General features: G+C 36.8%; 1 protein-coding gene across 1 annotated transcript; it reads right to left on the bottom strand.

Moving 5' to 3' along the window:
* Positions 1 to 3,256: 3,256 nt before the first annotated feature.
* Positions 3,257 to 12,812, bottom strand: LOC121383321 (Sjoegren syndrome nuclear autoantigen 1 homolog). The gene is made up of 3 exons (XM_041513273.1): positions 12,679 to 12,812; positions 9,602 to 9,801; positions 3,257 to 6,854 (listed from the first exon to the last, which is right to left on the bottom strand). Exons 1-3 carry the CDS (start codon positions 12,728 to 12,730, stop codon positions 6,738 to 6,740), a joined length of 369 nt encoding a protein of 122 aa, XP_041369207.1. The 5' UTR covers positions 12,731 to 12,812; the 3' UTR covers positions 3,257 to 6,737.
* Positions 12,813 to 14,794: the final 1,982 nt, after the last annotated feature.

Below are 14,794 nucleotides of genomic sequence, written 5' to 3'. Positions count from 1 at the left end.
CCTTAACACAAAACTAGGATTCACACACAGACTACACGCTCACTGCATCAGTACACAGGGTGCATTGACTAATGATAACAATGCACCCGCCCCCACGTACTCTAATAAGGAACCGGACAAAAGAATACCGTTCCGAGTACACAATTGCAATGCACCCGGGGGAAGCTGAACAAAAGAATATCGGCCTCCCCCACCCAAACCCCCAATACTTGCTGCTGGTAATAACTTGGTACTTGGTGATGCCTCGACCAGAAGCGGTCAGGCCCTTTATAAGGAGACACCACAGCATCGTAAAGGTCTAAAATTAACGAGCTACTCTCGATTCACTAATATCAACACCTATATTAGCTCGGCCATTTACCTTTCGACCGACCGTTCAAAATTGCGCCAAATTCCCTCAATCAAAATTGCGCACCCTTTTCTCTTTGGTATTTAACTGCTCCATTCAAATTCCATAGCACCACCCCCACCCCCACCAGCCTGCTACCGATTTGATCGGAACGCTGGTGCTCCCTTGCACCTGCCTGTGCAGACGGTCCCTCCTCTCCCCTCCCCCCACCTTTCCTGTCATGAACCCTATGACATGACATGTCTATAACCTCAACCCCGCTGAAATCCCGGCACACGCGCCTTGGAAACCCGCTACATTTTTTTTTTCAGCATCGGTTATATGTACCATCCCACAGATAGGATATCACATACCATGGTCTTTTATATACCCGCCGATGGGTATCGATCCTAGACTGACCGCGCATTTCCAAAAAACACTTAATTAGGTCTAAGTAATGAATAAAAATAACATAGTCTTGAAATTGTTTACGCAAATCGAACACAGTACCCTCTTCCTCTAGCCCTAGAGCGTTATGTAATTAGTAACACCCCCTTACATGTAACGCGTATGCCAACAGCTGGCCACTGTCAAAATTCCAAGGCAAATCCCACACCCACCGACCCCTGGAAAGGCGTTTTACCATACCTCTATGGATATAAATATGTTTTGGAGATATGAGACGACCCCTCAATCAAGACAGTTAAATTTGTTCAAAAATAGCGAAATCTCACGTGATCTCTTGTTGGGGAATTCCACACTTGTGATAAGCCAATGAAAACCGAAATCGGTAGGAGCCCGTCAGTTCACTCAGTTCAGTTTTCATTAAATCACTCATGGCTCAGTATGTTGATTCAGATGTATTCATCATCCGAGTAGTCCATTAGATCACCTTGTGATTCTTGTGGGATGGTGCATATAATAAATCCCTTACCACTGATGAAAAAATGTGATGGGTTTCCTCTCTAAAACTATACGTCAAAATTATCAAATGTCTGACATCCAATAGCCGATGATTAATAATCAATGTGATCTAGTGGTGTCGTTAAACAAAACAAACTTTTAACCATCTACTATTCTTTTCACCCGTGGCGGGACGTAGCTCAGTTGTACAGCGCTCGCCTGATGAGCAGTCGATTCATGTGGGTGGGCGCATTAGGCTATTTCTCGTTCCAACCAGTGCACCACAAGTGGTGTTACAAAGCCCGTGGTATGTACTATCCTGTCTGTGGGATGGTGCATATAAAATATCTCTTGCTGCTAATCGAAGAGAGTAGCCCTTAAAGTGGCGATAGCGGGTTTTCTCTCTCAATCTGTGTGGTCCTTCACCATATGTCCGACGCCATAAAACCGTAAATAAAATGTGTTGAGTGCATCGTTAAATAAAACATAACTGTTGACTTTTATAATAACACCAGGAATAGGTACACTGGCAATTCGCGGCATTTTGAAACAAAAAAGTAGGAAAAATACCAAAATGTAGGAAGTAGGATCGCTGAACAGAGTATGGGTTACTCCTCCCAATGTAGGTGCCCACACCCATCCCAATATAAAATTCTGTCTACACCAATGCCCACATACCACACCTCCTACTTCATCGGTCCCGATAAAGAAACAGTTAAAGAAAAAAACAATAAATAAATCGCTTACCTCTATTTATATCCACTCATTTGCAGGAAATATTGGAACTGATCAGCACACAGTAGTTATGTTATCATTAGGTGGTACTAGCATTGAATCCATGCACAGATCATTTATATTTATTCACATTTAAAATAAATATGATTATAAATGTCAAACGGCGATATTTTCCGCATGTTTCTGGATTGAAACTATGTTCAGACGAATGTGCGTAGTATCGCTTTGACATCAATATGCATATTAAAACGTAAAAGCATTGTTGACGTCACGTGAAAGGATTGTTGACGTTTTCATGGTAACGTTCTCAGCTTAGCTCTCCCACTGGATCCGCGCCTGACAGGGAATAAAAGTAGCACAGAACTATGTACAGTAATAATCCAGTGTCCGTCACCGGCAGGATTCATGATGCAAAATATATAAGTACATACAAATATTCGTGCATATATGAGCCAGTTCGTTGTCAAATTTAAAAGGTTATGTCATGTTATGTATTTAAATTTTTGGGTGGGATAGGGGTATTTAATTCAAAGCAAAATCGTTATATTTTACAAGAAAACTTTATGCAGCTCTAAGTAAATGTTATCTTAAAGCTGAAATCTGGGGGTTTATACAGGACTCACGCGAGCGGGCGGAGTAAGCTAAAGCTTCGCTTTGACCAGAATGACTTCGCCGTGCCAGTCACAATGACGCGTAATCGGTGTCGCCTTTTAAAAATAGTGATCACTGGCATTATAAATAATCACAGAAGAACTTGTGGAACACTTATTCATAGATAATAATTAAAAGTATCTGAGATGCAACACTGGCACCACAAAATCATGCGCAGGCGGTTTAGCTCAGACAACACCAGTGTCCGACACTAAAAGTAGGCTTACATAACATAACGTAAACTCTATTAACATGCCTCTATCCAACTAAGGTTCAGGCACATCTCTCCCACACCCAATCTCTGACATGGCCAGTGGTCGAGTGTGGGACTGAAAGTAGGCTTACATATGCTACCGACTGTCTAGACTATGTCAGACACATTTTTTTTCTGGGAGGTTGAGTCACGCTCCACCAGAAAATACATTGATCAACTAGTTTCACGCAGACATTCTCATAATGAATAAATTCAAAGATGTCAAAGGTATAAAACAATACAGGCAAACATGTCCTAGCGGTATTTTTAGTAGAATTATTGACCAGTGGACCTCATTTCAACCAGATCGTTGTTACAATTTACCATTTGGGGCAGAGATTAAAGCAAAATGAAATGAAAAGAATTATTGAAAAACAAGACACAAGTCAAAATTACATGTTTATTATGACAAAGCTACAGCTCATTGCCATTATGTGTACACAGAATACCAACTCCTGCAATTAAGAAAATGTCCACGGCAAAAAAACATGCCATTGAAAAAATATAGTCCAAGGCAAAAAGGTGCCGTGGAGAATTAAAACACTCCATGGCATTGCCGATTGCTCTGGGCAATTACAGGGGTTGGAATAGCTCGTGTATCGAATGGCACAACCAGTTTAAAGCACTTTTTGCTGTAACTTTACTGATAAGGCTCATATAAAAAATCAACACAATCTACTTTTCTTTCTCATCTAATAATTGTTTTAAAGAATATAATTAAAAACCTACAAAACCTTAGATGTATGAAAATAACAGCATTCAAAGTTACAGTTTAGTCTGCACCCACCCCAATAAAAAAAAAACCCTGACCATCGCACCACCCCCATCCCCCCCAAAAAACACACAAAAAGTTAGACCTACAAATACAGGTATGTATTAAGAAAACAATATGACATCATCAACACCACCTCCCACATTAGCAAAAGAGGCTTATAAGCTCTCACTCCCAGCTCTCTTGTTGTCTTTTCCCCAGGTTTTATGCTGGTGGGTAAGAATATTAAAGACTGAAAATGTGCTGCTTTCCCAAAATCGCATCCCAGTTTTGATAGTTATATTGTCGTAACCTGAAAAACAGGCTGGTATCCCTTGTAGCTCACTAAAAAGCTGTTTTCCGTAACCTTACAAATGTGCACATTACAATTTAAAACAGTACAACATAAATAATACGTATTAACGTATTAAATTCATACATACTAGTACACATTAAACATAGTCAAGTACAGTTTGTATGCTACAAAATATAAATACAGAAATCATTATCAATTAGGAAATAACAATCATATGCATTTCTTCATAATAATGCTGGTATCAACAGAAACAGTCTTTGGTCAAGTGTGGATAAAGTATGTGCACATGTTAAATAATTCCATAATTCAGCTTTATTATATAAACCCCCCAGAACAATTAAGTTTTTGGAGGGATGGACATAGCTGTTACAGTTGTTGTTTTTAAAGGGAAGATCTTAGCTTGGCTGAAAAATATACATTGATGTATACATATACTATTAAAGATTAATCGTGCTGGTTTCAGAATGTCTGAACTATTTTAGCTGAACATAAATAACTTTATAATATGTTGAATTTAAATAACAATAATTAAATTTCCATTACAATATAACATCATCCTGTGGTCCAGCCGCAGCAATGGGAGTTTGTTCATTTCTCAATGAATGTAAAGATTACATCATCAGTGAACAGTTCATGTTCATATGCCGATGAACGTAAAATAAATAACAGACAATCCTAAAATAAAAATATCTATTCATAGATTTTTATTTTTTGTTTAGAACTTTAGAGTCAAGTAAGGGGTTATTCACATTAAATGCAATAATTCATAGGATACAAAACTTACTCCTCTTTACTCAAAGGCGTGTAACTGCTATTAATTAAAATATTCAACTTCTTGGACTTTATTTGTCAAACATAGCAGGAAGGGGAGGGGGATGCGAAGCATATATCTAACCTCCTAGCATATTTGTTTTGGATTTGCACAGATCAATGTCAGCTAGGCCCTATTTAAAAATGTCCATAAAAAATGTTGTTTCTTCAATATCTGTCAAAGTTTAAGAGCAGTGTTCACATGATGCTTGATGTTTGAACTATATCAATGGTGAACCAGACAGTCACTTTTTAAAACAAACCCTACATGTAGAAAAAAAATACAGACCCCAATTTTTCCCCCAGTGTATCCCTTGGTTTGATAAATCTAGTTGTTTCCATGTATTGTGTAACATGCCAAGCATGTAGGAACGATATCTGAAGTGGGAAGCAAAACCTTGTGTCTGTATATGTGTATGTGGAACGGTCACTAGCCATATTTTCCCTATTATTTGTATATAGTATGGGGGAAAACTTATATTTCCGTCCTTGGGATGTATGTACAGCTGCCCCCTCCCCCAGTTCCTACGATCCTTCAAGCATTTTGATAAAGGAATAAACAAAGAAACAAATATTCACACTTATCAAGATTTTTTTTCCAAGTAGGGGTTAATGCCTGCAACAGCTTTTAATTTTAAAACAAAAAAGAAGGTTTACTTAATAAAAATGATCCTAACAAAATTTACTATTTGCTATCTGTGAAGATGATGTGCCTCAGCTGCTTATTGTCAGTAGTGACAATGTGATAATATTACTCTCTCACAATAACCTACTAACCACTTGGAAATTCAAATGAAAGTGCATTTGAACAATAGTTCAGTAAAAACATGGCAATAACTGACTAATGTTTATCAAGGTAAAAAAAGAAAAAACCCACAATAAATCAAACAATAAGTGAACTATTACTGTACAGGAATTTAATTATTATGAGGTCTGTTTTTCATAATACAGGTACATGTATGCATTTTTAGACATTATAATACTTTAACATATGATCTTCCAGGGCTTCTAGATTATGGTAACCCCACTCCCATGGCTAGTGATATTCAATGTTGGGCTAGTAAATAACTACTATTGTCATACCTGACGGCTAGTGAAATAAAAATAAATAAAAAAAGAGTCAAATGCTGCAGTTAGGTCTATTTTGTAAATATATATGTTCTGCCCCCACCATCACCACCAAGTGTTAGTGGTTTTAAGCTCTAACTCATTCTTTAGGTGTCATATCTGATTATTACTATTAATTAGTAAAATTGTATTAACTTAAAGTTGGGCTAGTGAATTTTTAATCGTGGCTAGTAAATTTTTAAAATCACTGATCCCGTGGCTAGTGGATTATATAAACATTCTAGAAGCCCTGGATCTTCCCCCATTTTGTCACAAAGTAAAAATGGGAACTTTTCAAAATCTAACATCAAGACATATCTGCTAATAAGTACACGGTGAACGGATTGTATATACATACAAATATCGGGAAAACTTACCCCCCTCCCCCCCAAGAGTACCTCACCATTTTAGGTCCATATTTCCCCCCTAATTTGTTTTTTATATTAAAGATAAATGGATTCCAACTCCGTTTCCCCAAATCATCCTCCCTGTGGCCAGTTAAAAATTCTGCATATATTTGCCTACACTGAATATTAATCTGTTAACAAAATCAATTACACCAGCTTCCAGTTGAGTGACAAAACAGTTTCCTTTATAGAGTACAGTATGCAATTACAGAGTAGCACCCTCTGTACCCCATATACTCTGTGTTGCCTCAATAATGATTGTATAGCTTTTTTCATTAAATACTTGTCGTAAATGGAGACACTAACAAGAAAATTTGATTGGTAGATCCTTTCTGACATTTCCCCTGTCAGGTGAAATTTGGGAGAATGGCTCCTAACGATGATGTTCATGACCCCATTACTACTGTAATGTATACAGATGAACAGCACAATGGTGAAATATCACAGCAGGTTTTACGAAGCTCAGTTTGTGATTCTTATGAGTGAGTTTCCCTTGCTAACGATGATCCTCCTTGCTGGCTGAATGGCTTTTCCCTCAGGTTCTGCGACTCGCGTTTTAACACATTCAGCAAAGTCTGTGAACTTTCCAAAATCTGAAACAGTCATAGAAGAAAACAAAATACAAAAACAAATTCATTTAGATCAAGTGATTGCACACATGCACATATATTCATTTTAGGGAAGACTCATAAATGATTATACAGTAGGGACCAAAATCTTAGGAAGATTGGCTGGACCTTTTAGAATGTAAATTATGCAATTTCAGTGGTTTAGTCTTGAGTTTGCTGATGGTGGACAATGAAAAGCAGAGACTGCCACCAGTCCAACACAACCTCAGATTCTGAAACAGTCATTGTAAGAAATACTAACATACGAACGTAATTGGTGGTCTGTTCCAGATGAATCTTTTGCATTGATTTTAACAATAAATATTAAAGCCGCACACCCTAGTTCCATCCAGCGAAAATAAATTATAATTTGGTTAATCTACAAACCTGTAACACACTTAGATCACGTTTTTATCAAATGGAGTGAAAAAGCAGGTTTTATATCGATAAATACCATGGGAATCCCCATGTCCCAATTGCTTGAAACAGTTTTGAAAGTTAGTATTCTGATGTCACCGGTAGATGTCGCTCAAAGCACAACAAATTTCACAGACTTGGGGTGTGTTCCTTTCACTTCTCCGGGACATGTTCCAACTGTTCTGTCCTGGTTGTATCCCCTCTCCAGATATTGTAAGACTTAGCAAAATTATTGGTTTTAAGGGTTTGTAATGTTTTGTATTGAGACACTTACTTGTCTGAACTTTATTGTTACTGAAAATGTTCACGAACTGTGAAGAAAAATCTCACAAATGAACAACAACAAATCGGATGTTGATTGCGCGAACCGAGCACGAGAAAACAAACCGAACCAAAATGATAACGGTCACGTGGTATACCAACGTCTGTGACATTGAAATGGAAATATCCTGTCTAAAAATAGATTAGACCTTGTCTGCTCAACGTTTTTTTCTCAGAGGCCCGTGCCATTTTATGAAATACGAAAAATGCATTTTGTGGTATTACAAAAACCAGGATTACCAGGATTACCAAAAAACACTTCAGGTGAATGGAAATGTATATTCTAAATAATAAACGGTAAGTAAAGTGCAATTTTATTTGTGAAAAAAATGGGTTTAATAGCGAAAACCAACGCTGTAATGGTTAACAACTAGCCGTAACTAGGGTGTGTCCCTTTAATGAGATTTTACGTAATATTACAAGCTAAATATCACTCTCTAAAGAATATTCTTTCTGTAAATATCCTATTTGTTTTCATCATTAGCTGAATGCAGTCTGGGACGTTGATGATGCAAAATAGCTAGTCCAGATCTTTGATCGTCGACAACTCACAGAACCTAAATAAACCTGTTCTCTAGTAGTCTTTTAATGATTTCAGCAACCAGCAGGAAACATTAACTGATTTTACAGTCACAGCTACTGACAACAAAATTCAAAGTTAACTCTGTTATTTGCCGATATTCCCTTTATTGCGTATCTAGTAGCTAAAATAAACAATAAAAATCCACAAAAGAAAATTTGTTAATGGCCTAATCAATTAACCAACACTCAAGTTTTACTGATTACTACAGTCTGTAATACAGGCTTACGATATCCAGATGAGTGACATGACACAACAAAGATGGACAACTTTGCACGTTTTTAGTGGATTAGCAATTGGTGATTACAGCGCTTATGTAATTTATTTTAAACTACAACTTCTTTTGACATGAAATAAAGGCATGCTTAATTTATTTTGTTGAATTTAAACACATTTTAAATTGCTTTTCTGCTACTTTGTTTTGCAAATCAGTGCTCTACGCTAGTTTTTATACCTTACTCTTCTTTGGCTAGTGGACCAAAAACGTTTACTCACCAAGCTTAAAATGTTATTTGTGACACTACTATTTTTGTATCATCACACTTCAGTTGAAAATGTGTCATGTTTTGACTAATGTTGAGAAGGGCAATGGAGTAGGTTGCATACAGGTTGAACACAGTCAACGAGAAGTCGCGAGGTACTTTAATGTCAGTCAGAGTGTAACTGGGTGGATGAGGCAACGACTTCAAATGACTGGATCCATTTCCTATGCACAAAGACAGGGCCAGCATTAAGCAAAGCAAAAACACGATGCATTTTCAACTGAAGTGTGCATGAATATATGGATGGCAATCATGCACACTTTTATACCCATGGTGAAAACGCATTGCACGGGCACAACATACAGAATTTCAGACATGGGTGCGTTCAGACAACCCATTTGTTGGGGTGATAGTAGGTACATGTGTTTTGCATAACTTTTACCATTTTGTTGTGGCCTATAACCCAAAGTACCATTACTCATATTGAAATCCAAATGCTACTTAGGAAACTTCACTCTGGGCCTAATCCACGAAGGTCATACATTCCTTCTTTCATAATTAGTGTGTTGGATGGGCATTGTTAACATGTGTAGTACTAACAATATGAGTGACCCTTCAATAGTGACACTGAGTATATATATATATATATATATATATATATATATATATATATATATATATATTTTTTTTTTTTACACAATCTATACCAGTTTTAGCTTCTTTTATATTGATTTTAACTATAAATAATACTGTTTCATGAAATATTACAAACTAAATAGCCCTCTCTAAAGAATATAATTCAGAACATTGGAGATTAGGGTAATAAATTAAATACCCAGTAAAAATGTCTATGTATATATATATTTGACACAAGTGTAATGTTTTAGTTTCCAGCAATATGAATGTAAAGTTTAAATTAATGAATCTGTCACCTTCATATAAGCAGCCTCTGTTTCAGCTATTGTCTTGTCAAATTCATTCCGTGATGACATTTTCTTCGCTAGACTCTCGTTGACTTTTGCTAATCTTTCTGTCAGTATGCGAATGTCATTTTGTAACTTTTGCTTCTCTTCCTCCTCCTGCAATATTTGTTTGTGTAACTCATCTCGCTTTCCACAAAGATCTTCTATACCTGAATTAACAGATAAGTAACAAAAACATAGTTGAAACTTAAGCTAAATATCATGGTGGGCCGGGCAGCAGGGTCGGTTAAATAACGTGGATACTGCAGGCATTGAAGTAAGCATAGTGATCCTAAATTAAAAATACTTTTATTTGGATATTCAGATTTTTATAATCAAGAAAATATTGACATGTTTAAAATGGTTTGTTAGTTTATATTTCAAGCAAACAGTTGACAATCCATTGCATCTCTCTCTCTGTCTCTCTTTCAAACTACCGGTATCGGTGTCGTCGTGGTAGGCCATCGGTCTACAGGCTGGTAGGTACTGGGTTTGGATCCCAGTCGAGGCATGGGATTTTTAATCCAGATACCAACTCCAAACCCTGAGTGAGTGCTCCGCAAGGCTCAGTGGGTAGGTGTAAACCACTTGCACCAACCAGTGATCCATAACTGGTTCAACAAAGGCCATGGTTTGTGCTATCCTGCCTGTGGGAAGCGCAAATAAAAGATCCCTTGCTGCTAATCGGAAGAGTAGCCCATGTAGTGGTGACAGCAGGTTTCCTCTCAAAATCTGTGTGGTCCTTAACCATATGTCTGACGCCATATAACCGTAAATAAAATGTGTTGAGTGTGTCGTTAAATAAAACATTTCTTTCTTTCTCTTTAAAACTGTTATCATTGTTCTTATTCTGTCTGCCATATTTTGTAATATGTAGGGAGAGAGCTCAATATAGGCAATGCCTGTTGGTCAATCCCCAATGTACTATTAATGTAAATAAATAGGTTTTCAAAAACAAGACCAGAGACGATTGACACCAACCGGATTAGTATACGGCTGATCGCACAGCGCTTGATGTGCAAGGTAGAGATTTTTTAAACAACTTGTATTGTTGTTAATATCTTGATGCAGAGTTGAGTTGTTCCTGTCAAGTCTCTTTTTGTTAATTAGAAGTTACAATATATCGTGAAATGTTTTAATGCGCTGTTTATTGGGAGAAAATATCACACCCACCCGCGACACGACGCCACACGCAAATTTCGATAAGTGAAAAAAGAGAAGTGACTCTTATTAAAGAAAATCATCCTAAACACGCTCAAGATGTATAACAACAATTGTTTGTTTGTTTTTTGTTTTGTTTGTTTCATTACTTTATTATTTATTAGTGTTACACATGATTGCCAAACCACTTGTCATACTAAGAGAGCTAACTCTTTACGATCGTTACAACGGCAAGACCTGTGTGGTACCAACATGGCCGTTATAACGAGAGTTGACTGTAATACATACCTAGCCACCTTGATATCCTGGTTTGCATGGGCAGTAGGTCGACAATAAATACCTTGGCCAGTGTTTTGAAGCCTTTTGGGTTGTGTTTGTATGATGATTTTCAAGTTCAAAGCAAGTGAAGCCAAAAGTGATAAAAAGACTAAATGGAGATGTTGAAATCGTAAACCCCCTCCCCCCCAGACTAAGTGACTTAGTCTCTCTGGCTTCAATATACTTTTGTTACGGTCCCTTATTGTAAGGAGATTCAAAGTGACGTCATTGGAATACTTATTAGCTATATTATTACAATGCTTCGCCACATTAAAATATAACAAGCAAACAATGCTGTTTACAGGTCAGTATTTTTTCACTTTTCATAATTCTGGACAAAATATTAATTTTAAGTTTTAACAGATGAAAAAAATTAAAAATACCTTTTAACAAATATATCATAAAAAAATTACCGTTGGATATGTTTTATTTATTGTGTATGAAGCCAAAACAAGGGTCCGAAAAGTGACTGTCGTCGACTGTAGTAGACATTTTGGCGGGCTGGTAAATGTTTTGTTGGTTCTGGTCAGGCAGGCTTGTGAAATATTTTCCATTTCTCAACCCCTACTAGTATAGTCGGGCTCGCAGACTCTTCGGGCTTGGCTATTTTTGGAATAAACATTTGGAAGTACCATCTAGTGTTTGTTGACATATGCAAATAGACAGAAGGAAGTATGTTTTTTAACAAATGCGAACAAATCGGTGTGAAATGTTCCATTCTCTTGTAAGTTAAAAAACAAATATAAATCATGTGCCATTTTCAAAAACCTTGAAATAGTAATTGACCCCCCCCCTCTTGCAAAAGTGTTTATTATTTCCTTCCAATTTACTCTCCGACTTTCCATGTATCTCAGACTGGACATCTGCAATTTGGGTTTGTCAGCTGACCAGCCAATTTTTTTTTTAACGACGTGTTACGGAGCCAAAACGACTATGGTTATGGAGCTGAAACGGACAGGGGCCAAAACATCTATGGCCGAAACGTCTCGAAAGCATTACAGGACGTTAAAAAGACGAATTCTGGTGATATTCATACTAGGACTTGCGAGTTCCTTCCCTTTGTGTATGTATGTCACCGCATCAAAACTGGTACGTGTTTCCTACTGGAATTAATAACTTGGGTGGGAATTTTTTATTTCACTATATAAAGCACGAATAACAAAACAGCAAAAAAATTCTTTCGGTTAGACAAATGTTTTTATTCAAAATCCCATTTTCCGATAAGCCACGCGGTAATAGGATGTGCTATGCTATAAATTCTGCAGGTTAGTACATTTTTGTTGGTTCTGGTCCAGCAGGTTAGTAAAATATTTTTCCATTTCTGCACACCTGTAATGGAAACATTTAGCGAGTTTCATCTCTAAGACTATATGTCAAAATTACCAAATGATTGATATCCAATAGCCGATGATTAATGAATCAATGTGGGGTCTAGTGGTATCGTTAAACAAAAATTTTAGCGTGTTGCTATGGTCTAGTAACATTCGCGAAAACTATCAACTGCTAAACTGAAAAAAACAGAAGCGCATATATTATGTGTGTGCATATATTTAAAACACAATACTCACATTTCACTAATTCGTTGTTATAACTCTGCAGAGCCGCTCCTTGTTGCGACATTTTTGTGAAAATATACTGAAAAGGAATGAAAAATAGTCACAATTTCGAACTTAATGAATTGATGTGTGTAAAACGTCACAAATCGAACGTAGTTTCTCGTTTGTGGTACATTCCTCATATTTGTTTTGAGACCCGATCAAAAATTCAACATTGCGTTTGGCTCTAATAAGACATATGTAATGACTATGTATGTATGTATGTGTGTGTGCGCGCGCGTGCGTGCGTGCGTGCGTGCGTACGTATGTATGTGTTTGTTTGTTTATGTATGTATGTATGTATGTATATATATTATACAGTGTATGACATAGGCGTGCGGCCTTCTATTTTTCTAAGTGGCAGGCTGATTTTTGCCCGAATTAAACGAAAATGCCGAAATCGGGATAACAACATTTATTCGTATTTATAGCATTACTGCAAAACGGCTATATAGGGTTGCAAAGGAACGACTACGCATGTTTACATGGGTTACAAGCAATGCTAAGATATATTATTGATAAAATACAGATTGAAAAATACATATTTTATAAAAGAAAATTGCCAATATAAAGACTTCGGTGATCAGTGGGAGCCTTAGCAACAGTTCTTCAAACAAATTGTATAAATTCACTTATAAACTTATTAATAAAAAAAATATACGAATATGCTAATAAGCATACTTTTATGCAAAATAACGCCAGTTCGGAAAACGTATCTCAATGTTTTAAGATTTCATTGATCTTATTTATCTTCAAGAAAGTTTTTTCCCCTTCTTTGACTCTTTATTCCTATTTCTAGTACTCTTTTTCCTAGTCTGCAGAACAGTTTCCCTTCAGTTATATAATAATTATGGCTTTTCCATTATTAATATCCCGTTTTACAGTATCAGGTTGAATCTATCTGTTTCATCTTAATATTGAATACTATGCATGTGTGCATATGTTAGTGTGCATGTTTTGCGGCCTTTGTGTTCCCTTTCGTTTATCTTCGTCTTCATCCCTATTACTCCACACGCCCGCGTCTCTCTCTCTCTCTCTCTCTCTCTCTCTCTCTCTCTCTCTCTCTCTCTCTCTCTCTCTCTCTCTCTCTCTCTCTCTCTCTCTCTCTCTCTCGTGTATAGCTTTAATTATGTATTGTTTATGTACCATGTACAACAACCTTGACCTTGCTTATGTATCTGGGGACAATAAACAATTAAAAAAAAAGAAGAAAAAAGAACAGCCAAGGTATGCACTGTCTCTGAAGTAATCCCAGTGGAAACGTTAATCCAGTATTACTTGCTCACAATGTATAATTGTATTATATTTGACCTCATGTACTATGTATACGGGCTGAGCGAATAAAGATTTTGAATTTCAACAATGCAGTAGGCCTACAAATTAAGAGACTAAAGGTAGAACTGCGTGTGCTTTAGTAAACTAGTCTGAGAGTGGCAGTCCTCTCTGTGGGAACGAAATCTCCGGGAAAGGTCTTTCTCGGGAGTGGCTGTCCTCCTATAGACAAGACACTAGACAGATTCATGGACTCATCCACTATTATGCCAAACGGTCATTCGACTGCACTGTACAAAGATACGCCCTGATCAGTCTGATGTCGGATGTTGAACCTAAAAAATTTGATGGCAATTTGTAAATAATGTTTTATTTATTTACACTGAACGTTTAAAAAAAGAGAGAAGTTATGTAAGATGGTATGGGCTTAAAACTTAATAAATTAATATGTTTTTATATGAATTTGATCTTTATTCATTATGAAGTTACATGCCAATTCATTGGTTCCCTTTTGATGGAAACGAACAATAGCCTCAAAATGAATATTTTCTGCCTCAGTAAAATGTAATAATCCGTATGTGTGTATGGGTGTGCACGCACGCGTGTGCGGTTAATGTGCATATTGCAAATGCTACAGAATTAGGTTACCCATTTCTAACTCTGATGTATGTATGTATGTATTGATCAGATGTATGGATATCTATATATTGTATGTAAGACATTGATGTACGACCTCCTATTTTTCTAGGGGATGACTGATTTTTGCCACTGCTTCTGTCTGATTAACCACTGACAACTATTATCCCAGGTTTCTGGA

Source organism: Gigantopelta aegis, chromosome 10 (assembly GCF_016097555.1).
Source record: "Gigantopelta aegis isolate Gae_Host chromosome 10, Gae_host_genome, whole genome shotgun sequence".
Lineage (NCBI taxonomy): Eukaryota > Metazoa > Mollusca > Gastropoda > Neomphalida > Peltospiridae > Gigantopelta > Gigantopelta aegis.
This window is presented reverse-complemented; position numbering and strand designations above follow the sequence as displayed.

Excerpts from the sequence above, each read along its gene's own strand:
- LOC121383321 (XM_041513273.1), bottom strand. The coding sequence starts at position 12,730 with ATGTCGCAACAAGGAGCGGCTCTGCAGAGTTATAACAACGAATTAGTG. Across the intron at positions 9,802-12,678 it reads TAACAACGAATTAGTGAAAT|GTATAGAAGATCTTTGTGGA; the intron begins GTGAGTATTGTG and ends CTGTTAATTCAG. Across the intron at positions 6,855-9,601 it reads CAGAGGCTGCTTATATGAAG|ATTTTGGAAAGTTCACAGAC; the intron begins GTGACAGATTCA and ends TGACTGTTTCAG.